The sequence below is a fragment of the Lasioglossum baleicum genome, chromosome 13, assembly GCF_051020765.1.
Source record: "Lasioglossum baleicum chromosome 13, iyLasBale1, whole genome shotgun sequence".
NCBI classification, from domain to species: domain Eukaryota; kingdom Metazoa; phylum Arthropoda; class Insecta; order Hymenoptera; family Halictidae; genus Lasioglossum; species Lasioglossum baleicum.
This window is the reverse complement of record NC_134941.1, coordinates 9,067,271-9,092,578: the sequence shown is the minus strand read 5'-3', so window position 1 is coordinate 9,092,578 and position 25,308 is coordinate 9,067,271. Positions and strand designations below refer to the sequence as shown.

General features: G+C 48.4%; 2 protein-coding genes across 19 annotated transcripts in view; both read left to right on the top strand.

The window, feature by feature from the left end:
- LOC143214837 (uncharacterized) overlaps positions 1 to 6,030 on the top strand; it is a 41,971-nt gene extending 35,941 nt beyond the window's left edge. For all 3 annotated transcript variants that reach the window (XR_013010230.1, XR_013010231.1, XM_076436300.1), the window contains one exon: positions 5,127 to 6,030. Coding sequence is in view for 1 of the 3 variants with exons in the window: in XM_076436300.1 (XP_076292415.1) it covers positions 5,127 to 5,311 (185 nt within the window). In the remaining 2 variants the exon portion in view is untranslated. The remainder of the gene's footprint in view (positions 1 to 5,126) is intronic.
- A 980-nt stretch (positions 6,031 to 7,010) lies between these two features.
- The window catches only part of Dati (zinc finger protein datilografo), a 94,231-nt gene continuing 75,933 nt past the window's right edge, over positions 7,011 to 25,308 (top strand). For 14 of the 16 annotated variants that reach the window (XM_076436283.1, XM_076436291.1, XM_076436287.1 and 11 more), the window contains exons 1-2: positions 7,011 to 8,711; positions 13,541 to 13,651. In XM_076436283.1, coding sequence (XP_076292398.1) covers positions 7,710 to 8,711; positions 13,541 to 13,651 — 1,113 coding nt within the window. In that variant the 5' untranslated portion in view covers positions 7,011 to 7,709. The remainder of the gene's footprint in view (positions 8,712 to 13,540; positions 13,652 to 25,308) is intronic. The other 2 variants (XM_076436294.1, XM_076436293.1) reach the window with 1 other exon arrangement.

Below are 25,308 nucleotides of genomic sequence, written 5' to 3'. Positions count from 1 at the left end.
TGTCGCGGCCGGAAGTTCGATCGTGATCGTGGTACAGGCCGTTCTTTCCGCCCACACCACGGCGCGGTTGTTTCGCGTGTTTATGCAGATGCGTGGCCGAAAAATGCTCGCACGTTTACGGACATCTGTCAGATTCGCCGGTAGATATCGGGCCTCGATCTATCGAGCCGACTCGATCTCACCGGTGTGCGACTTCTTTCCGATGCAGCTCATGAATTTCCGAACATTAGCGAAAGGCCAACGGTCCCTGCCCAGAAAACATCCCCTTTCCGGGCGGTTTCCACAGGCGAACGGTCTTCGGCTCGCACACGTGTGCTTCTGGGATGGGACAAGTTTTCATAGTTTCACGAGTAAGTCGCCTAAGATCAATGATGATTTCTTTTGGGATAGATTCGGACCGATCATCGGGTCGTACACGTGTGCCTTCGGGGGTGGATTCGCTCTCGCGGTCCACCTGGAGCGCGCGCCTCGTGGCAGGTAGTTGCAGAGGGTGGATTCTTCACGGTAGTGGGGGTTGCAGCGAGAAAAAAACGCGGCGCGCTTCTCCGCCCTCGACTCACACCTCCACGTGGCGTACACGTGGAAAAAACGAGCAGGCCAGCGTAAAAATGCGGCGCGTGGGGGTTGTTGCGCTCGAATGTTGGTGGGGGATGGAAAGCGGACGGACGAAGGAAGGGAAAGCCCGGCGAAGGATAGAATCCGATGGTTGCGGGGGTGGAGGGTGGCTCGCAACGAGCGAGCAAGCGACAGCTGCGAGAGGAAAGAGAGGGATGAAGGAAGAACCAGTAGAGGGGAAAGACGTTGGCCGAAGAAGGGGTGGAAAGCTCTCTCGCGAGCCTGGTGGGGTGCGCACGTTAGACGGTCTGCTTGTGGAGGGGGTAGCGCGAAGGGTAGGGGCCGCGTCTGTTTGACGAGAAGGGTGCGTAAGACGAGCGGGATGACCATCGACCAGCCGAGGCTGCGAAATGAGCAGCGGATACGAAAGTCGACGTCCTCTTCGGGGTCGTCGATCCATCTTTCGTTCGAGACATTTCTTGGAAAAAATAATACTTTTATTCGGGATCATTGGAATATTCCTTGAAATTAAGAGTTTGAGACAGGACCTTCTAGAATCAGGGATTTCATACTTTTACACTGAATGAGACGTTTTGTTTACCCATTTCGCGTTTCAAAGACAGAATTGAATTTCGAAGGACCACTAGTGCAGAACGGTTGTCAAAGATCACGACTTTTCTACATTAAACAGATTACTCGAAGACGATCTACTCACCCACCCACATCGATAAACGTTCATCAAAACAAAACAAGCACAGACTTCCCTCCCGAGCTAACATTTTACTGAGGCGAAATTGCCTCGAACAATTCCGACAAAACAAAAATACATATATCCTCGGACCTGATGAAATATATCTCGAAGAACACATTCGTCGACCCCTTTCGCTAAATTTCGGGGGATCATCGATTAAAGAGTTCCGGTTACGGGCCAGCCGGACGACGTCTGAAGGACAATAAAAAACGGAAACTAGTCGGTGAACGATGGTCCGATAAAGCGCGGAAGAAAATAGTGCAGGAAGGCTCTCTATCCAGTGGGAAGGGATTAAAAAAGAAAGCGCGTCCCACACTCCCCCTCGTGCCGGTTAGTCACGCGTGTGCGGCCATACGGAGCGCAAGGGAGGAGGCCATTTTTATACGACGCCCGGCTTGGTCCCCTTCTTTTTATTCGTACCTCAGACTGCCGGTACACCCCCTTACAGGATCCCCCGGCAGCAATTTTTCGGTCAGTCGAATTCGTCGGTTCGTGACGTTCGCACGTACGAGACACGGTGTGCGCACGTTGTACAACGAGAAATAACAGCAACAACAACGACCGTACGGAGACGTGCGCGCGAGAAAGAGAGAAAGACGCGCGCGGGAACTTCGAAACGAAACTTCAGAGTGACGGGGTTGTCGTGCCGGGGGTGGTTGCGTCTTCGCTTGGATACTTCCATCGGGGGGTTGGCTAGGTGGTTGACGGGAACCGGTGGGGCCGGGGGTGGGGTCGGGGGAAGCAGGAAGGTGTGGGCGAAATTTTCAAGGGCAATCGCGTAAGAACGAAGTCGACGAAAAGTGAAGGCGCTGGCGAGAGAGCGCGTGTTTACGTTCCCGTTCGGGTCCGAGCGGGTCGCGCGAGAGGGTGGCAGATCGGCGATCCAGGTAACGGAGCGCGCCACAAGGACGAGACAGAGAGAAGGAGGAGTGAGAGAAAGAAAGAGAGATCGCGTAGGGTTCTTGCGGAGCGGCTCGCATCGCATCACAGCCGACGCTACCGCCGCCGTCGCCGCCGTCGGTAGGGAGAGAGAATTTTCTCGAGTGGGAGGCTAGAGAGGGTAGCTGAAGGCAGAGTAGAGACGCGCGTGGGATTGGAACGAGAAGGAGCACACTCGGGGAACGACGACGCGGAGAAGGAGAAAAAGGAGGGAAAGGTGGGAAAGAGAGAAAGATCTATAGGTCTCTGTTGGTCCGCGGGTATCTCGGTCTCGTTCTCACCCCTTCGGGCAGCAGCGGCGGAGGCTACCCCCGACGGAGACGTCGGCGTTCGTCGACAGGCGTTCGAGAGACCCCTACCCACCGGAGGAGGGAAAGCTTGCTGGCCCGTAGGAGCGGCAGGGGTTTGCGGGGGCGAGAGGGGCGGCTCTCGCCGTCGAGGAAAAGGGGGAGACAGAGCGCGCGCCTCGGCGAAGGGAGGCCGACGCTGGTGGGGGCAAAGGAAAAGAGGGGTGGCTTGAAAACTGCTGTCCTACGGAAGGCTCAGTTTTTCGTCCTCTCGGAGGTAGATTTTGGCCGTGGGAGGACCGGTCAAGGGTTGGACGCCGGCCGAGGGTGACCTGGGCCGGGGCCCAGGTCCTTCGGACCCTGGCCGACGGAGCCTCTTACGTGGGCGACCGTGCCGGGAAACGGAGTCGGAGGCAGCCAGAAATTTCGCGACCGCGCACCACCTAAGACAACGCCCCTACCCGAACACGCGTTCTTTAAGGCACGAGGGGGTGGCTTTTAGTCAGACGCACGCGGTCTGAGAAGCGCGCCACCACCGGCCCCCGCCGACGGAGAAGGACTTAGCGTTTCTCGCGAGCCGCAGACCCGAGTCAGTTTCGGTTCCTCCTCCGTCAAGGACTCGAGAACGCGGAAGAGGAGAAGAGCTTTTTCCTCGATCGTGAACACGCGTCATTATCGTCGTCGTCGTCGTAGTCGTCGTTTACGTTCCCGGTTTACCCGTTTACTGTCGTGACACTCCGTCGTCTTCGCGACACTCTCTCTCTGCCCACCGGATACACACTACTTCCAACGACGCATCGTTCTTCGCCGACCACCTTCGTTCAGCGGACACACACAGATCAAGTGCGTTTTCATCTTTCTATCTCTCGATCCGACTGATAGAGAGTCGACGATCTTTGATCGCTCGGAAACAGTAATAAAGCAGAACCATGGATTTTCGCGACGATCCCGACGACAGTGCCGGACTTAGAAAAAGTGTGCCTCTCTCTAGCCGGGTGATGTGCGCGCTTTGGGACCCCCAACGTGACACACCGACGCCGGACACCAGCGTCCCCGATCCTTTTGCCTTTTTTTCATCCGCGATTTTGGTCAGTTTTCCCCTCTTTCGGCCAACCAACGCCGATCCACCCCCTCCATCCCAGCTCCCTGACATGCCCGGTACACGTCATCGTCGTCTGCAGTGTTTCGTCGCGATCCTCCACGGATCGAGCTTTTCTTAATCCCGGCTGGCGAGCACCGGGATGGAGTGCTTCACACCGAGACGGGAAAAACGCGCGAATCACACGGGGAATCGCGATCGCGTGCTCCAAGATCCTCGCCGTGTCTGCTGAGACTGGCAAAGTCTTCGGGATCGCTAGAGATCAAACAGGATACTCGGGGACATTGATGACGCGAACGATGGGGATGATCGGTTCCAAGGTGACCAGTCTTTTGCACCGTGACGCGAGTTTCGATCGACGATCTCCACGAATTTGGAAATTGCAAGACTCGTGCGTCGAACTGTTTCTTCGAAAACGTGGTCAAGAGATTTCGATAGAGTGTCTCCCAGTCGCGCGATCGTCTTCTTCGAAACGACGAATCTGTGACCCGACAGGAGAGTTTGAAATCAGACAAGTTCTTCGTAGCTTCGCCAAGGAATTGGCTAAGATCGCATCGATGAGGAATTTCTGTGGGATAGGTTCGCTCGAGAAAAGTGCGCTGAAAATGTTCGACACCCGAATTTTTTAAAGGACGGTCGAGATTTGTTTAGTTCCCTCGATTTTCTAGGATCGTGACCGAGTTGAATAATCGGATTGTACCTCTCGATGTTCTCCTTTCGTGAAACAAACGATCGAGTTTCCTTCGAGAAGCTCGTCTCGGTGGCCGAGTGTGACGCGACGGCAAACCGCTCCGCGACTCACGTGCTTTCCAGCAACAATCTTTCAGGAATAACCCCGTTTAAACGCGACAAACGCAAATTAAATCAAATAATTGACAAGTGTAACGTGATTTCGTGGCATTCTAGTCAATCTTCCAGTGGTTCTGAATTTTTTCTCTTGACACCTTCCGAGTCGGAACGTTTTCAATTTCAGATGACAATTCCAGCAAAATGATTCCGAAACTCTTCCGGTTCTTAGATCGTCATTCTTCGAGAATTCTAAAATCGAGAGCTGTAGTCAGGGTTTGAAGACACCTGTGAATTTTCCAGTTTAATTCGCGAACAGATAGTACAATCCCACGATCCCTCCCATTCTCGATCAGGACCGGTTCACCACAGTTTTTGAGAATTTCCGGTTTCCCTCGGCGATCAACAGACCCGCCAGCGACAGGTTGTGCTAACAGGGGGCGGTTAAATAACGAGTTTAGTGAACAAAGGTGGCAAAAGGTGACCCGAGTCCGCGTAACAATTGGTTTCAGTGCAAGGTTTCCACGAGCGAGTATATCCTAGTTGCATGCTTTTTGTCGGCCGGTCCGGGTACCGAGTGACAGTGCGAGGAACTATGATTAGTTTTGAATGAGTACCTAGTGGAAATTTCGATAAAAATCTCTGTCGACTGAGGAACGCCACCGATCAGCAAACAATCTAGCGTCTGTTTTTCTTTTCTGAATTGCAGCTTCGAGCGGGAGACGCATTGCAGCAAGAGATTCCCGCGCAGGAGAGGAAGACTGGACAAAGCGGAAGAAGCAGAATAAGACGAGCAAAGCAGAAGAAGCGGAGGAACACAAGAGGAAAAGAAGAGCGAAAGCGAGAATACGCGTAGAGAAGAAGCGGGGTTGCGACGAGAGTGATTCGGAGTAGCGAAGAGAGGAAGATTAGCGAGAGTGATCATCAATCTGAGAGAAGAACCAGAGGCATAGTGAGAAAAAGCGAATAAAATCAGAGAGAAAGAGAGTAGCAGAAAAGCAGAAGAAGAAGCGAAAAGTGGACAGTGAAAGGAAGAAGAAGCCGATAGGAAGACGAGAAGAAAAGTCAGAAGAATAAGAAGAAGAAGCTCGCTAAGAGAGAACCTCGCGCCGCATACATATATATTTCAGTGTGTTCAAAAAACGAGTGTACCTAAGTGCAATATTATTAAACCTAAACGATAATAAGAAGCAACCACAACTACCATCGACGATATCGTTAACGACGAGCGGTTAATCGATAATCGAGATAGAATTCCTTTTAAAGAGTTAAAAGATACCCTAGAGTCGCATTTCGAGGAGGAGTCGTCGTGACCGGACGCGATTTTCCAAATAAAGGGAGTCAGAACCGAGCGCGTTTTTTTTTCAAATCGGAAGTTCGCCGCGCGTGATCGAGCCTGTTCGAGAGAAGCGAATCGACGAGAGTTCGACGCGGCGGAAAGTGTGCGAGATAAGCAAAACGAGAAAAGAAATTCGCCAAGTGACAGACGCAGGATCGTTTCGACGAGCGGCTGACAGTACTGCCGTCCCGGTTTATAAAGAAATCATACACACCACGCATTCGACACGGTGAACGGGTGGAAAAGGGCTCGCCTGTTCGCCAGCACACACGCACATATACAACACGCACATCGACATCAACGGGGCTACGAACTACTCAGGGCAAAACGGGACGAGCAGCCGTCTATCCGCGAGTGCGACAGATTCTTTTCGCTGATCACGGTCCGCAAAGTGGATACAGATAAGGCCACGTAATCGAAAACCGAGACGATTGAAGAGAAGAGAGCGAACACAGCGCACCAAAAACGACCGACCAAAAACCGCAGAAGTTCAACCGAGAGGAGAGAGAGAGGATTTCGCGTCCGCACGGACTGTCCTTCTCGTTCACACCGTCCGGGCTGGGCAATCCTGAATTTTAACCTGAACTTAAGTGTACGATAGACTTTAAGTTAGATAGACGAAAGAAAATAGGGTGTTCTCCGCGAAGACAGAGTGCTGGAGAACGTCCGCTCGAGCGCGCATCGATTCGCATACCATACACACACACCATATACACACACACACACACGCACACACACGCACGAACAAAATCGGCTACATCAAATGCAGACCATAGGAAGGAGGAGCTAATATAAACGAGTTCGACGAAACAATCGAAACCGCGTAGACGCACGCGAAAGACGAGTGTTATACGAAGTGATCGTGTACGGGAGAACACGGATTTGACGATTGTAGAGGAGAAGAGGGTGTACCATTGAAGAATAGAGAGGGAGAGAATAACCGGACCAGGAGAGACGAAACCGAGAGGCCCTACGAGAGAGGGACGAGGGAAGCAGCAACAGCAGAGAGAGCGAACGGAGCAGCAGGCTGAGAAGGCTGAGGACAAGACCGCCGGTGTACCGAGGGAAAGAGTTTCATGAGCCAGGTAGCGGGACGCAACAGCAGCAGGCCCGGGAAGTCGAAGCAGGTGGCGAGTAACTGACGTTGCCCGCCGCCCACGTCGAGCGAGGATCGCTGTCGTCCATCGGGGCGATCCGAGGATCCCGGGTGGAGGAGGCTCGGAGTCGAAGAAAGCGCGATAGAGCGGTCAGGAAGATAGGAAGGAACGGCGGCGAGCGCGGAAGTGTGCCGGCCGTCGAGCTGCTTACCGGAAGGGGTGCGAAAAAGCGGGCAAGCTGCGCCGGAAGGGGGTAGCCCGGGCTTCTCGCGAAGGCCTCAAAATTTCGGACGCGACGGCGGCCCTGGACCTACGTGCCCAGACGCAAGCCCAACCCGATTTTGGCTTGGACCACCACCAGCAACAGCATCACCATCAGCAGCAACAGCAGCCGCAACAACAACAGCAGCAACCGCCGCCCCAACAGCAACAGCATCAACAACCGCAACAGCAACCACCACAACAGCAACAGCATCCACAACAGCCGCAGCAGCAGAGCCAAAATCCGGAGTCGCGTCCACACCATCACCTTCAGCAGCATCATCATCATCATCAACACCACCCCGGGAATCATCTCCACTCTGGCGATTCGGGGGGTGGGATAGGAGGTGGAGGAGGAGGTGGTGGCGGTGGAGCAGGTGGAGGTGGCGGTGGAGGCGTTGGAAGTGGCGGCGGTGGAAGTGGCGGTGGTGTTGCTGGTGTTGCTGGAGGAGGTCAGCCAGACCCCGAGCCGGACAGCCGAGGGGTCAGGATACACGACGAAGACGACGAGGACATCACCGAGAGGGAGGACGAGGAGGAGGACGAGGACCCTTGCAGCTCGCCGGAGCCGGACCTCGAAAACGTGCCGGAACCAATGGAGGTTGAAACGTCGGCCGTCACCGCGGCCGCCGCGAACCTCCACGCGCTGCGACAACATGTCTTCAAGATGTCCGATTATTGGCAGCAGCCGCAGCGGGGCCCGCCTCAGCACTCGCCGGGGATACAGCATAGCCCGATATCGAATTCGACGCAGCAACAGCAACACCAACAGGTGCAGCAGTTGCATAGTCCGCTCGGCCAAACGCAGCAACAACAACAGCAGCAACAGCAGCAGACGAGCGTGTCGCAAGTGCAGCAAACATCCAATACGGGGCTAGGACCGACGGCTAGTCCGCAACAGCAGATGCAGCAACAACAGCAGCACGCGATGTCCATGAGCCAGCAAACGACCCAGGCAGCGCAGCATCAGTCGTCCCCGGCGCCAACGACGCCGTCCCCTCAGGCGGACCATCAGAGTGCCATCGCGTCCAGTATGGCCCAAAGCCTTCATAACCTGGCGCAAGCACAACAGACCATGTCGCAAGCTTCGAGCCCGTCGCTGGCCGTACAAGCGGTCCAGGCGGCTCAGGCGCTGAACCAAAACCTGGGACAAGCGCTGACCCAGGCGCTAACACAGAACATGCAGCAGAATCTTGGCCAGACGTTGCAGCACAATCTGGCGCAAAGTCTGACGCCGAGTCTGTCGCCACAACAGCAACAACAACTGCTGAACCAGCCGCAGAACCTCAGCCAGGCTAGTCAGAACCTGCAACAAAACATCCAGAGTCAGGCTCAGAACCTGTCGCAGACGCTGCAACAACAGACCCTCAGCCAGCAGGCGCAGAACCTCACGCAGAATCTGCAGCAACAAGCGCAGAATCTACAGCAACAGGCGCTGAACATGGCCAGCAGCATCGCTCAGAACGGCGGCCTCGCCGTGATGAACATGTCCGCCAACCAGCAGCAGAACTCCCAGAACTCGATGCTGAGTCCCGGCGCCACCAGTCAGGACTCCCACGACGCCAGCCTGACCGAGAAGCTCGTCAACGAGTTGCAGGTGAGAGAACGTTTCTTTCGGATCATTCATGTTCTTCTTCTCATACTCGTTATGGTTTTCGATGATCCCTTCTTATTCGTGGTCTTTCGGGATCACCTCGCTTCTGTTCTCCCTCGATCTCCGCGCGGTCGCGTTCCGCGGCCATGCTCCCGGAGAAATGAGATAAATAAACTGGGACGAGGCGACCGCGATAAAAGTGCATAATGCGCCGATAAATAGGGTCATTCACTTGGGCCGACCGACGCCGGACAATACTTCCAAACAGTTTCTGACGGATGCTGTGAAAAATACTCGGCAGTCGAATTTTTAACTATTTCTAGACAATGTGTTTTTGCGCAAATTTTCATGTACATGAAAGTTTTGTTGAGATCCGAGTCATAATGAATAATAGCATCAACTCTGCACTCTTCTTGATGAAAGATCGGTGAAAATGTGAATTAGGTAGAAGTTTATAGAAGAGAAACGTCTGTGCATTTGTTAAAAAATTATTTAACGGACTTCACTAAGCAGTTGCTGTAAATGCGTGAAGATCCTTAGTCAACTCGTAGGTCGCGTAAATTAATGCAGATCTAGCTGGAGACGCTTAATATCTCACGATTAGAATGGAGAATGCACTTTAACCCTGCGGAGTTAATTTGCTAAGTATAATATTTTACTCTTCCACAAAGAAGTATTGATGTCTTGTTCAGTGTGCATTAATCGTGTCTATTTTAATGCTGGGAACAGCGAGCACTAGTTCTAACATGTGCACTAGCACATCCATTCTTTTAGTAACATTCACGTAAAACAAAAGATCTGAAACGGATAATTTTCGTTGATCCACTAGTTACATTATCGAGGATCTCTATTCCCGAACAACAAAAAAACTGTAACAATGAGACACACCGGTGGTGAAAATAACAGTCTAATTACTCCAGATTAATAGCATAAAGCTCCCAGGAGTGGAATAGATAGCTGTTATGACTATGGTCGGTATCTGAGGCATCATCTTTCGAAAAACAGACCATAATACACACATAATCTGTGTATCTCTAAAATAGCAGCATCCGCAGGGTTAAAGCGCAACTGCCGAGATGGAGGCTCAAAGACTCCGCAAAATTTCTCGCGGCAACATGAGTTCGCCTAAATTCGTCCTGAACAAGATTTCAGAAAACCCATTCGCTCTAACAGTACAATCCAAACTTAACACATTCACTGCCTGGTGGCGCGTACGCGTAGTCGTGTATGCTTGTGTTCAAAATTATTGCTCTAGCACATTGTGTATAAAAAATGTTAGTATGGAAATGTTGAAACATAGGATGATTATTCATTGTCATATTTGGTGCAATTAGGTGTAATGTTTACTGTAATACTGTCCCTTTAAGGCTCGATAATTAGGCCATTGTGCAATAGAAATGACTCTTTCGAACGATCTCTTTCGAATTTATTAATCGAAACATTTAAAGGAGTATGAAATATCACAAGACTAAAGTGATCGCCATTTTTACGAAAGATGACTTACCAAGAGTTGAATAAAGGATTTCAATGTCATGGTATCTAAGAATCCCTAAGATTTGGTAATGAATATGTTAAGTATACTGCTGGGATGAACCTAAAAATAGTGCAAAGAGAATATACAGCAAATGTATCTCGATAGATCCGATGGATCGCGGCAGTGAAGCGTGAGATCTGGTTTTTCTTGAAACGTCTTCTGCCGAGCAGAAAATCAGATGGGAAGCTTGAAGGGTGTCTGTCGGCCTAACTGTCTGACTAGGAAAGAATCCAGTCGATTTGGAGTCTAGTCGACGGCTTTGCAAGTTTGAATCCGCGACTGTACCCGAGATACACTGACCATGGTTCACGCACATCGGAATACGTTGACTTACCGCGTCGCGAGTACTTCACAACACGCGTTCGCCGCGGGAAGGAGCGAGAGAGGGAGAGTGCGAGCGAGATGACTTTGAGGAGCGAGAGAGAGAGAGAGAGAGAACGAGGTGAGAGAGATGTATCTTGCAAGTGAGAGAAGTGGAAAGAGCATGAGAGAGAGTGAGAGAGAGAGAGAGAGGGGGAGAGCGAGTGAACGTGGACGTTCGCGAGCTAGCCGGGCTCTAGCTCGCGAGCGTGCGAGCGAGCAGCCAGGCGGGCAGGCAGGCAGGCACGCACACATTAGAGTCACGGGGCCACAAATGCAAACGCGGCCCACGCACACCGATGCGAGAGGAGATGCAGATACGTCGTCTCTCGGGGTTCTTGACCCGCGCAACACAGATAATACTATACGCATACGTCATACGGTACGCCGAGATGTTCTCGAGAAAATATCGCGGCGTGCTTCTGCGATGCCACAGTCCCCGCGAGCTTCGATACGAGGAAACTAAGTAAATATATCCCCGCGGATCCGCTTCGGGGTCTCTCTCTCGCCACGCTAATAGCGATCCGAACGTTTTTTACTACACTTTTTTTTCTTTCTTCTACCCTTTCTCTCTCTCTCTCTCTTACTTTCTCTCTCACTATCCTTTCGTCCAACTGTTTCTTTTTGACCCCCCGTGTGCTCTTCTTTTATCGAAGCTCTCGAGAGACTCCGATTCTATGTACCCTGGTGATTCTGGACACTGAGATCGAATGCTATGCTACTTTGGAAGCGGTTGTTATTTATTAATCAACCAACAATGTTCAATAAACAATGTAGCCAATTGAGGCTAAAGTGACTTCTGTTTTCATTTTTTAGATTCATGTCACTGCTGAATACTTTTTATATTCACGTTCTCAATTGATTAACAACTTTCTGTTTCTGTGTCGCTGCAAAATGTTTAATAATATTGTTGAAGATAAAAAGAAGATCTTTAAGCTTCTTCTTGATGTACTATGTTGTCATTCGGAAACATACTAATAGGCATTTAACGGGTGGAGTGTTAAAAGTTAGGTGTTTGCATTGATGTTAGATCATCTGGAACGTCTTGAATATATTTTCTTTTTCTCGTGCCTTTTCCACTATTGCTTGTCGGAGATTTAAGATTTTCAAGCACAATTTTTAAAAAAGTATTATAACAATGATCGAATCTTGACAGTGTGTTCGAAGATGACAAGTTTCTGACTGAAAAGATTGACACCATTTCTTGCTAATGAAAATCACTTTACCCCGTTCCATAATGTAAAGTCTCTACAATATTTAAGTAACCATGAATTCTTCAAGCCACTCGATGTGTTAAATGACGGTTAAATTTCTTTATTATACTACACGATACTTCCTCCATGTTAATTATTGAATAATGCGTCACTTCGAACTGAAATATTCGTTAGAAGTCAGATTCTGTCGATGTGTTAATTTCTTCTCGATCAATTTCCTGTGGTTAATTTCAGTGTTCCGTATCACCTAGTACAGTTTCAACGTGTACGTGTTTTAACCGTGTGTCCGTGATTATGTCTGACCCTTGTTTATGTAAAAGTATGCGGAAGTTATTCTTTGTGGAGAAATCTTGTCCGAGATCCTGAATCATTTATTATATTCTCAATTATTGAGAAATTGGAGAAACTCGTTAATCACATTCGTGACTGACGTGCATATTTATCCAAATTTAGGAGTATCGAATTTAGTACCCCTGACACATGAGATCTTTAAACTTGTATTCTCACTTTCCGTTAAATCAATTGCTTTCGACTCGACTGATGACATGTTAAACAAACCAAAAATAAAATTTCTGCAGTCAAATCTGTTGTACCTTGTTTAATTAACAAGAGTCCTCAACTACTAATAGTACTACCAGACTAATGAATAACAATTAATAATTCTCCTACAAAGACAATTTCCACGCACTCCCAAAAGATAAAACTAATCACAGGCATACTCGATCTAATAAAAATCCAATTTAACCCTTGTGTGACCAACCAAGTACTAATTGATTCTTTCTCGTTCCATTTAACAATTTTTATGTGCCGTGAATAATATCACAAACATCGTATCTCGTACATTAAATTAATTAACGCTCCCAAAGCAATACAATTTCCAACAAATAACAATTCGTTCAGATTACATTATTAATAATTTTCTATAAAACGATTACTATGAACTGGAAGATCCAAGGGTGTTCTAGTGTCAATCCTGAAAGGAAAATTCACCCATTCTTGTGACCCTAAACATTATAAAATAATTGATTTCTGTTCAAATATGTTACTCTGAAAGTTGTAAATAATACCTGATTGGCCATATTAAAATATGAAACAAGATTCGACAAAAAGGAGGATCACTGTAGGATCTCTTGCGCAGTTATCTCCAAGGGATGATGTTAAAACTTTTACCGATTCAGTTGGCCACACAAGGTTGATTATCGTTGGGAGTTGAGGAGTTGGCACTGTGATTGGTCCTAAATATTGAGAACAATCTTCGTGCACAGACACGTAGACAGAGGCACCTACGTTGCCCTAATTGGTCAAATGGTCATACACTTTCACCACCCCAAGTGACGAAAAAAACATACCTCTGAACTGACTTTGTCGAACCCCTTGCACCGCGATTTGTTTTACGAATACAGTGATTAGGAAGAAGAAAGATATTTGTAAAATAGATTTTAAATAGAAGAGCAATTAATAGCATGCGTATTTAGTAGATTCTGTTCGGAATCTTGATCGCGAGCTCTATAGTGCAAGGGGTTAAGAATCGCAGTTGTAGAAAGTCGAGAGAGGCATTTCCGAAGAAGCACGCACGCCGTTAGGCCCGCGTGAGGCTAATCGGCGAAGCATGAGAATCCGAGTATCGAGGTGGTCGCCCGGGCAGAAGTCGATTGTTGTTAATAGTGGTTTGAGAGGGCCAGCAGGAAAGTAAACTAACACGAGCCTCCTGTCTTGCCCGATAGTCTCGTGCCTCTGCGGCGGGACTTGGAGGTGCGGGAGGCGCCGGCGGAGGCGGAGGAATGGGCACCATCAGCGAGCGCGCCCTCGAGGAATGCTGGTCCACCCTGCAACGAGTGAGTTGAACACTCAGCCCGTTCACGAATCCCCTATTTTTTTTTCTAATACTTCTTGTACATCTCCCTATTGGTCGCACAGCTTCTAACCACCTTGTCACTGTATCTCTTTCAGTTCCGTAGAGTTTCATTTAAACAATACTTCTCATTATTATTATCTCCACCGTAGAACCGAATCACAAATTGCTCCCGCACGTCTCGAAAAAAAGCCGTTTTGACTTTTATTTTCTGCAACACAGAGAGCGCCGACTATAGTCAGCCTCTCCCCGTCGATGTTCACCTGTTTTGTTTCTTTCCACACGATTGTTTGTTGTACTCTCCGCATACATAGGTAGTGACACACACACACCATTTATGATTGATTTTGTTACCTCACCGCTGCTCTGGCATGCTGCTCTACGTGCGTGTATGTGCTTCAGTATGGTTTATGTTTCTGTGTTATTACGATTGCCTGTTCGCACGCGTCGTCGACGACCAGCGAACGTTGCCGTGTTCTCGTCCGTGGATCGTCGACGGTTGTTACATGTTGTTTTTTTTTTGAGATTGTCGACCGCTGTGTGGCGGTTCGAGATCGATCCCACTTTACAGAGAAGAAGATTCTAGCGAGATTTCTTTTCGGAAATGGTACTCGCGTTCAGGAGGAGGCACGCAGGTGCCCTGGGCGGGACAATAACGCGCGTTTAATTGTCGCGTACGCGTATTCCACGCACGACGCGGCCGATTTAATGGGACAGTCCGTCACGATCGATAGTACACCAGTCGACGCGTATATGGCCGTTGTCCTTTTATGAGCCGGCACCGAAATGAAGGGAAAGGAAGCACCGCTAACGAGCCGTGAATCGAGTCGGACTAACCGTTCGACAAGAAAGAACCAGAATATCCGCGGACAGGGACCAACAGAAACGATTTCGACGGATAGACAGAGATACCCGGAAAAGTGATACAACAAAGAGAAAATAGGGGATGGGCCCAGGGATGACTACCCGGCGAGTTCGCTAAAAAGAGAAGTCGCGCCACGGGGAAAAACTTTTAAATTCTCGGTACGAAGCAACAATTTGTTTCGCTAAGTAGCCGTGGCCCGTTCTTTTGTTTTTCGCCGCGTCTTCTTTTATTCCCTCCGAGGGTCCACCGGGTGGAACGAAGTGGGTGGCTCTGAGGGGGATGAATGGAGAGGTGGTTAAAGGAAACCGCGCGCCCGTCCATCGCCACCTTGAAAGCGGAGTCGCGCCGCGGCCGAAACTTTCGGAAAATCGCAAAAACGCCGCGCGATGGCGAAGTTTTCGCGTTTTCCCCCGGATTTAATTAAAACATTCGCCTCCTTTGTGGCGTTCCTAGGGCTCCCCTCGCCGACGGGAGCGGGGGGCTAAGTGTTGCGAGCGTCGCGTCCGAGGAACACTTGCAACCCTTCTCTACAACGCTCTCGGATTATCGAGACATAATCGCAGGATTTCTCTTTTTTCCGGGATGACCTCTACTTGCACTCTACTTGGACATCTTCTGGGAGTTGATTTTTACTGCGGGAAGTTCTTCAAGAATTTTTTTCTCGGCGTCTTCGACCTTGATTGGTTGAAAAGAAAGATTGATATCATTAGGAAGTAACGATGCTGTTCGATCTACTGATGCTTTGACATTTTTTACGAATTAATTCATGTCGAAGAAAGTTGTTTAAACATTTCCTTCTGAGCATCCTCTGACGTTCAGTGCGCATGAATGTTCAATTTCTCAATGCTAGAAATTCCTGTTCAATTCTGATTGCAGCAAGCTTTTCATTTTAATCCCGACAGATTGGTTGATAAGTGAAACGTTGTCAGACATTTGTAATTAATTAGGAACAATTTTTGTACTAATCGGAGTCTATGCAGGACGCGATTATGTCAGATTGAAAGTTCGTATGGTTAATTGAAAGGTTCAAGGATAATATGCTTGAAGCAAAGTAGTATCTAATTTCATGCACAAGTGGCTCTGCATTCCTGTTGCATTGTGCATTAAACGTTGCACTACGGAGTGCACACAAATAACACTTTCATTTCGTTTATTCTACACCAGAGGTGCCAAAGAGTCAAAGATAACAATTTCATAATAATTAAATTAATAAAAATCCTTTCGTAAATAAGTTCATTCATATAAATAGCGAGTGATATTTATACAATTTTGTGATAAGCATTGTCTTTTACGAATCTATGCTACAATCCTCTTGATTCTCGGTTACCCAAAAGAGATGTTCGAGAGCATCGATTCGAGAGTAACAATTAAAACAACCACGCGCGTGAAAGTAAGTGGCGGTGCGAATCGTGGGAAAACAAAGGGCGCGAAAGAAGATAGAAAGTCGAAAACATTAATGCGAAGCAACGTTGTATAAACACTCGTCGTCGAGCGGTTCTCATGGTTCTCCGATCGGGGAGCAGAATGTACATATAGAGTAGCAAAGAGAGAGAGAAAGAGAGACAGAAAGAGGGAGGGCACGGTTTTTGTTCTTTCGCCGGCACGAAATTAAAATCCAATTATTTCGACACCTCTGCCCGACCCTCCGGCGATTCAAATGAATTTTTTGTGGTGAACTCTTTCCCTCCAAATCTCTCTTTCACCCTGCTCTTTAAACCGGTTCCGCGACGAACCGAAGGTAACGTTACACACTACCCTTGACCGATTCGGAGTCCCAATCTTGAACGACAGCTGCCAGAACCGGAACCGTGATGCACCGGGGAAGGAGGAAGACGATGATCGAGGGGGTCAAAGAAGGAGATGCCGTGGAACGATCGGTAGAACACTAGCAGAGAGACTGTGTTGTTAATTCGTTCGGTCTATGAAGAATTAGATTCGATTTTAATATGGATAGATAATTTAAAAATCTCCGATAGCAGATTTAATGGAGGGCTTAGGCTAAAGAATGCAAAGATTACCGGTGTGCCTTTAATAATATATAAATTCAATTTCTATATGAAAAAGTTATATTAATGATATATTTTAGGCGATGCACAACTTATCGGTGCATAAAAAATAGAAGACAATTCTGTGATAGAAAGTTGTATTAATTACTGAAAAGATTAATGAAAACCAATCGGTGCGGAGCAAAATACAAAATGAGAAACAAACGAACAAATTAGCGTTTCATTAATTTCCACGCATCGTACCGAACAATAACAGTATTGACAGCGAATGTATAATTTAAAGTGACTGTGAATCATCGATTTATTAGCACACATTAGGCGCCGACAAACTTTTCCGGTTAAATGTTATACCTTTAGAGACAGTTATAGGGTTTAACAGATTCCGCTCGATGAATATAGAACCACCCCGGTACGATTAATCCTCTTTTAAAGCCAATTCAATTATTTCACCACTGCCGACAGGAAGTTGCTTTCCCGCTTTCGCTACGAGCAAAAAGAAGCGTGAGAGTCGCGTTAAATAATTCTGATAACACACGCTAGCAATGTTTAGTGTGTTCAAACTAGACCGATCAATTGAATCGAACTAACTCAACGATAAAAAAATATCTTCGTTAGGGGATGAGATCAACCAACCTCAATAAAAATCAAAAGTCGTGAAAATTAAATGAAGCAGAGAGACTCGATGAAATACTAATAAACAATATGGCGGATGAAGGCAGATGATCCTCGAACAAAGGGCTCGCAGATTCCTCGCGTCTTTTCTCACGTTCGCATCCCCTTGAACAGTTTTTTTTCTTCATTTTGGCTGCAACCCCGTGTTATTTAAATAACGGTGTTCTCGCGCGTGCCATTGTTTCACTAACCCTTCTACTATTACGGCGAGAGGGGTGTGCGGAGGCAGGGTGTTCTCTCTGTTTCGAGTCGAAGAAGAAAACTCGCAGCATGAAAGATGAGGGGGTAGGAACTTCCGTGCCGTCGAGCCGTTATGGCGAACGCAAAATTACGACATCTCAAGTCCACGGGCAACCGGTTCTTCGCGAATGCCGGCCACACGGCCTGCAAAGTTTCCTGGCTTTTCAGTAATTTTCTATGATTTTCAGATCGCATGATCGCTAACAATAACGCGCCAACCCCCTCTTGCCCCGTTACGCCGGCCGCTAAGATCATCCACCTAATCGAATTGTTCGATCTTCGGTACCGTGGCGAATCCTCGGCGAATTGAAACGATTGGGGTCGGGGGTTGGTTTCTGGGAAATTCGGCGCCGAGGGTCACTATCGTTTTAATAAACACGAGATCTGGAATATTGTCGTAGCTTTGGGAAATTGTTTCTATCGCTGGATCAATTTTTTAAATGGTTGAAGGGTTGAAATTCTTTTGAAGAGATGGACGTTCAATATCTGTGCTTTTAGGAAATTAATTCTATTGCTAGTTTAATTTTTAAAATGATCAGAGGGCTGAAATCCTTTCCAAGAGGAGGAAATTTAATGTCTGTATCTTTGAAAGATTCTTTCCATCAGCAGATTAAATTTTTTAAATTAATAGACAACGTTTAGAGAATTAATTTGGACACATAGGCAATGAGTTGAACACCTTGTAAATAAATGCACGATCGAACGAATCAATTCGAGCCGGTCTATCGGCCACACTCGCATACGTGCTTGTTGAAAATGTTAAAGTGCTACGAATTTAGAGACTAACCAGATCAATGACAGGACGTTTATAGATGCGTGAAAATAGAGGGATATTTTCGGTGTCTCTTGAGAAATTAATCGGATGTCGATTAACAGGACGCAAAACTGAAATTGCAGTAAATTTTGCATGCGTGAGAACCGTTCTGTATTCCGGGAGCTCATTCAGTCAGATATATTTCACGGGATTTAACGTTCGCCCTAAACCATTCAGCAACTAATTAGACACGTTCGGCACCAGGAAAAATTTCTTAAAGAATCAAAGAATATAGAAATTTCATTACGCATTCCTCTGTGATAATAATACAGGAATGCCGGTGGGAGAGGGATATATTCTATCATCAATATTTAAAAAATTTAAGTACTATACCTCAGTATCCTGGCAGATACTTAAGACGTTTTATGGTCCTTGTTTCTTCTCAAATATTCCTCCTTCAGAATATTAGGTATAGAAATCTTTCCGATTCTGGGTAAAAGCGCTACGTTAAAAAACGATTAGAGAAAGTATTCGCTATTATTGTTAATAATGCTGCGCCAACTTCCTAGCATCTTTTGCACGACCAAGAATTTCGCAAAAATGCTTGGGGACGAGCTGGCGGATGTTCCCGCGTGTCGGTGGTCGGGCAAGAAGCGTGAAAATCGCGAGGTATCGGAACGAACAATGTCATTCCGATGACGAATAGCTCGTCGAAAACGTGTCGGCGCAGGAAAAACGGCGACAAAGAGCGGTATAAAGACAGAAACGAACGCGGCGCTGTTTCGCGCGGAGCGAAGCTGGTTCGGAGAGTGTACGCGTCGCGTACGGTTCTTTCTTCTTCTTTTTTCTCTCCTTGTTCGTCGTTTGCCGGCTCTCGCGGTTCCGCCATGACCTACCCCAAGCGGTCGGCTGGAAAAAGAAGGAGAAAAGGGGAATAGAGGGAGAGAGGTGCGTGACGGCGGCCGGGAAAAGCGCGGGAGCAACGAAGAAACCGAACCGGGAGAAAGAGAAGTGGCTTGGGAAGAAAGAGAGGAGCGAAAGCAATGGGTGAAGGAAAGAGAAACAGAAAGAGCTCGCCCACACACTGCACGGCTCGCAGCGAAGTTGCAGCGTGGAGGGCCGCGAGGACGAAAGAAGAAACGAGACGAAAGAAGAAGCAGGAGGGCGAGAGACGACGCTCAACCGAGTTTATTCTTTGTGTCGCGCGTATGGCCAGCAGCTTTTTTTTATCGTTCGTTGACTCCGTTCTGCAGCCGCAGAGAACAAGCTCGCCGCATCGCTACGAGCGATAAGATTACGCTGCGAGCAGGGGCGGCGGCCGCGAGCGAGAACTGCCCGACACGGTCAAAAGCGGTTTTTCCGATCGGATTCTTCGATTTGCACTTTCCCCGGGTCTTAAATCGCGAGATCCAGGTTCCACGAAGCGATCCTTGCTCGTTGGGTTCGGCTCTTCGGGGTTTCTCTTCGAATTGAGTTGTTGGGTTCTCAACCCCGAAAGTTGGCTCCTTGATCCAAAAATCAGATCCACCTTCACTATTTTAATTTCTAAACTACGAAATCTGCAGCAACTAGGAAATCGAATTTTCTGGATTCCAAAATTTATGTGTGACCGCGTCTCTTCAGGATTTACTTTGGTTTCTTCTTTTGGAGATACATAGTTGATTTATACTGTTATAGTGGTACCGGTCAGACTGGTGGCAAACAGATGGCTAGGTGGTAATCGGATCCCCGGACCACTACGGTACTATATGTTTCACATACTTCGGTCAGAATAGTGGTTAATGACGTCTCCTACGACACTTCGAGGTCTAACGTTTGGTGGTAAAGAGAACTTCAGGGAGATTTAGCAGTCTTCGGCTTTAAAATTAACGCGTTCCGAACGAAGTGAATCACTCCGTGGGTCATCGGGTGATATTCTTATTCGCGAATCATCGATGGATCGTCGCTTAGCTTCGAACAATAAACAATCAACAGTGTAAAACCTACGAAACAATATAAAAAATTTCCCACAATAGGAACGAGCACCAAAAATCAAAAATTCATCATCAATACTAATAAAATATTAGGAATTTCACTGTAATCCATCTAAGAACCCTCTTAACGTCCTCGTGAAACGCGTCCAATAATTTTCTCATAATCCACAATCTCCTCGATTACGTTACCCGAGATGACTGGTAGATCCGCGATTCGATTTACCGTGGCCATTGAAAAATTGATTAAGAAATAACTGTTAATCATTCGATTCCTGAAAGACTAACCGCTGCTGCCAGGTAAAGCGTTAACACGAGCAACGCGAAGTTGGTAAATGAACCTCGTCCAACCGAAGATCAAGTTCTAGCGAAATGATAATCCACGCGGGCTGAACGGCATACTGGTTCTTCGACGCGTTCGCCACCACTATGTCTCGCAGTAATAGCCTTCACAATTACAATACTCTAACAAAGAAGCTTCGACGATTTATTAAATATCGCCTCGGTGCGTGGCATTGAATAATCGTCGAAATGCTCGTCGGACTAATATACATAGATTTCTCTGTTCCAATTTGCAGAAATCCAAAGTAATACTGGCGAGAAACATTTTCCTCGATCCTTTTCGCTTCATATAAAAAAAAGGAACATTTTAAATGATTGTATCTAAACATGTTAAAAACTCCATTTTTTAAAAGATAATCCTCTGATAAAAAGAATTTCGTCTTCTCGTCAGATCGACGTCACCAAAACGTCTCACGATCGTTCGTGCCTCCAGGGCGGCGTCTCGCTTGTCTTCCTATTTACGGATTACGGCGTGTAATTTACCGAACTTATCGAGTAACCGTTATCCAACGCGCGACCGGTAATTATTGCGAACTGGAGACGAGACGACGAGAGCCATTAACCCGTGCAGGTTCCGCTCGAACGCGAAACGCAAGCCTTTCGATGACGAGGGTAGAAAATCCATGGGACCGGGAAAAATCCCCAGAATAAAGAGTCAAATTCGGAGAGATTCGCGCGCGGTTGGTATTCGGTGAACCCCGGCGTTCTCAGTCGAGAAATCTCGGCGGCCGGTCAGAAGAGAGACCGCGCGCGTATCCCAGAACCTTTCCTCTCCTCTGGACGGAGCTGCCGCGGCAAAAGATCGTTGCCCTTCTAAATATAAGTTTGCAAAATCGAACAGCAAAACTGCGGAGTTTTGCCGTGGTCTGTGCGGCTCTGTGTGTATATTGCCGGTAGATCAGCCCCTTCTTCTTCTTCTTCTTCTTCTCATCGTCTTCTTCTTCTTCTTCTTCTGCCGGCTACACGCCGCTCTCGCGCTCCTCTTTCTAGCGTGTCGCTTGGTCCTCCTCCGCCGGAGCGTATCCTCTCTCGCCGACTCTCCCTCTCTCTTTCCCTCTCTTTGTCCCTCTTTCTCCGATTTTCTCCGTCTCTTTCCATTTTCTTTCTCCTTCTCTCCGACTCCCCCGACCTGGAGCCCATATCCACCACCTCCTTCGAAACCCCCCTCTTCACCGACCTCCTCCTCTCCATCCTCTTCGTCCTCATCCTCCTCCAACGAAGCCGATCCCCCCCACTGTTCCCCGGCTCCGTGACCTCGAAGGCCTGCGAAACCGCTCTTTCGTTCACCGAGACTTTCGGACAAAATTCGCCAGTCGCTCCCCTGCGAAACGTAGTCCTAGGTCAGGGATCCGGCCCGCAACCGGACAACGGGACCCGGAGGATGGCCCGGGACCCCTTTTCGTGAAACGGGACCTCGGACCCCTGCGCGGACCCCGTTTCTGCTCGAGGATGGTTCAGCCTTCTCGCTCGGAATCGTTTTACTCTTGCTGAAAGAGTCGCCATTTTTTCCCGAGGAAAGTAAAAAGGACTATAGGAAAAGCTTTTGCATTTTTGGGTGGTATAGTTGGAGAAATCATATGTGTTTGATTAATTTTAAAGTTTCTTGAAAAGGTTTAATTTTTCTCGAGCTCTCCTACTAAAATTACATATACTCAGTCGCAATTTTATTGTTTAACTTTTCGCAGTAATTTAACAACTTCTAGAAAAGAATAGAATCTGAATCAACATCATGCATTCCATTGCAACATTGTCTTCGAATCGCATCAAGTGTCCAAACCCCCTGCAAATACTTTTCGTATCCACAGCACACACTTTATTCTCGATAATTTCTTATTGACAGATATTTGACGAACATGATAATACACCGCTGTGAACGTTGTTTATGTTCAAAGAAATCGCCAGGAGAACTGACCAAATCTGCCGCAGCAAGAAAATCATTCAATCTAGTGTTCCAAGATCGCAACAATCTGGTTTAACGTTTCTCGCGAATGCTCTCAAATTTCAAGCTGCAGATTCTTTGCAGATCCATGCAACTTTTACTGCGACACTCGGACAGCTATATCGATTAACACGTTCGCTATCAGCGACGCAATTGTGACTGGCTTGCGTTTCACTCGAACAAAAGGGAATTCCTGTTACATCTTTCTTACATTATTTATCATTAGAGGACTTTATACAATTATACTGAGAAGGGATAGAAAACTGTAAAGACATGAAAAGAATTTAATTAAACAAACAAATATATCTTCATTTAGTTTACATAATTCCTATTTTGCATAGTGATCTATTTATTACATTTCAATGGTCATAAAGAGGGTATATTACATTGGAAATATGAAGGAACAATGTTCACAGCGAAGTATTGTTAGGAACAGTAGTAATAAAGCAAAAATCTTCAGAACCTGCAATGCGTGCGTAAAATTTTGACACTGTCAAAAACTCACATTTCCCACAAAAATGTCCACTTCGTTAGCAACAATCGCGCTAGGTTTCCAAGCAGAGTAACAAAGTTTTGGGACATGGTTTTAATTTTTCCTGGAAACAGGGCTGAAAGTGACGAGCAACTGAAAAAGCCGCTGTCTAAAGAAATGACGGGAAGTTTGAAGCGTGCATCGACGGGTTCTTCGCCGAAAAGAAGACGCGTGTCGGCGTCGCTTCGCGTTCTTTCCTCTGGGAAAAAAGTAGCCGGCGCTCTCGGTGTGCGTTCGAGCACGCGACGCCAAAAACGCGGCCATTAAATCGGCGCACAGCCTCCGAATTATTGATGGCGGTCGTTTATTCCCGACGAAAGTAAAGGCGTATTATCTCGAGTAAAAAGCGAGCGTTCGTTCGGGCGGAGCGGAGCAGAGCAAAGACGAAGGAGAATGATCAATTCCCCTCGTGATCTGGGTGGGACGGTGTTCTCTCTCCCTCGGCACTCTCTGTCCACCAGAGAAAGAGCAGAGAGCGACGCGCGAAACAGCAGAGATAAAAAAATCCGGCCGCGTGGAAAAAATAACCGAGCCGGAATCTGGGTCAGCGGGGCTGTGCAATCGCAATGTGCCAATGTCAGCCGGCGTAGATCGCAAGGCCAAGCAGAATCCGCGAGCGAAGAGACCGCAGATCGTTTCTCGATCTTCGTTGCCCCGAAAATCGTAGATCCAAGATACCAGTCGACATCCACGATATTCTATGAAGCGAAATTACAACGGTTAGTGTCTCGAACGCAGGAATCCGCAATCTTGAGGCACGCCGACGCCGTTGGAATTTCGAGCTCAGTTTTTTCCCCTCGAGGATCGCTCATGCTGCTCATGCCGAAAGAGCAAAGAGCGCGCGGAGCGTGCACGTTGCATCGCGGCGAGCGGCCCGGCGTCATCGTCATCGTCATCTCGTGCATGCGTGGGTGAATAGCCTGGCCGGTCTCGCGCGACGGAGAGAGGAGGCAATCCGAGAGAAAGAGAGAGAGAGAGAGAGAGAGAGAGAGAATGAAGAAAGAAAGAAAGACAGAGAGCTAGAGAGAAGGGGGAGAGGCAGAGCCTCGAAGGGGGAGAGAGTTAGGGAGAGAGAAAGAAGTAAGACAAGCGAGGAGAAACGAGTAGTCCTAGGCCGAAGAGAGACGGTCGTAGAGGAGGTTGTAGAGAGGAGGGGCCAGGAGAAAGAAAGACTCCCAGTCGTCGGCGCGGTTGGGCCCCCTCCTATCGCCAGGCACCGGTCTGAAAAAGTCTAGATTTCGGGTCCTTGAACCCCATAGCGAGGCGACCGGTTACCAAATCGTGGGCGGACCCGGTACTTTGATCCGCGATCGATCCCTCGCGCCAACTGTCCCGGGCCAACTGTTAAGTTTCCGGGGAGGGGAGATGGATACAATGGTCTAGGTCTAGCGGGTCGTGACGGTTTAGGGGGTCCGTCGCGGCGGATCATCCCTAGACGATCTTGGGGTACGACGACACGACGGGACGGGTTGGATTCGCGACTCGCTTCAGCGGGATAGGCAAGACGCAACCCCACTCCGTGCTCTCGTGGATCCGCTCTGGTAGCTTCTCGAGGCGAGTATTCTACCTTCGGACCTTCGCGCCAGTGCCCCCCACCGGCGGGTATCCGGCCAATCGGCCGCGAGGACGCCGGCGTGAAGCCTACGCGACGGCGGCCAGGCCGATTCTCGCCGGCGCCCCAGCATTTTATACGGAAAAGACTCTTTAACGAAGCACAAGGTGCGCACGCACGACCAACTTCACGCGACACCACGCGCGCACCGCGTCACACGCACACGGGGAGGCGAGAGTGCGACGAAGACGAAGACGAAGACAGCCACAACGATCACGACCGGCGACCACCTGGACCCGGGGGACCATACACCCTTTTCCATCCACCCCCTCCCACATCCTGAAACACCACCCCAGAGGGTAGCCGAAACGCGATCACTGAATTTTTGACCCCGGAGCACCAAGAGGATCTCCGAAGGAGAAAAGCCACGAGGACCAAGGATCCGGAAGAAGGATGATCGAATCGAAGGTGGCCCGATGAGGGATCAGGCAGCATCCACGGCAAAACCACGATGAGTGACAACGTGCGCGGCATTGACAGCTGACAGCGCGCGAGGAATCCGCTCCTCCTGCACGCCGCCGCCGTCTGTGTGCTCTGCTCCTCTTCATCTCCGGTGTCGCGTACCCAAGTGTGTCTCTTCCTTCTTGCCCAGGCCCCGTGGGTCCCGGCGTCGGCCCACCGTCTGTGTTCTCCTCAAGCTGTCTTCTTCCTCCTCCTTCTTCTTCTTCTTCTTCTTCTTCCGTGATCCAGCTACAGGCTGTGGTGTCC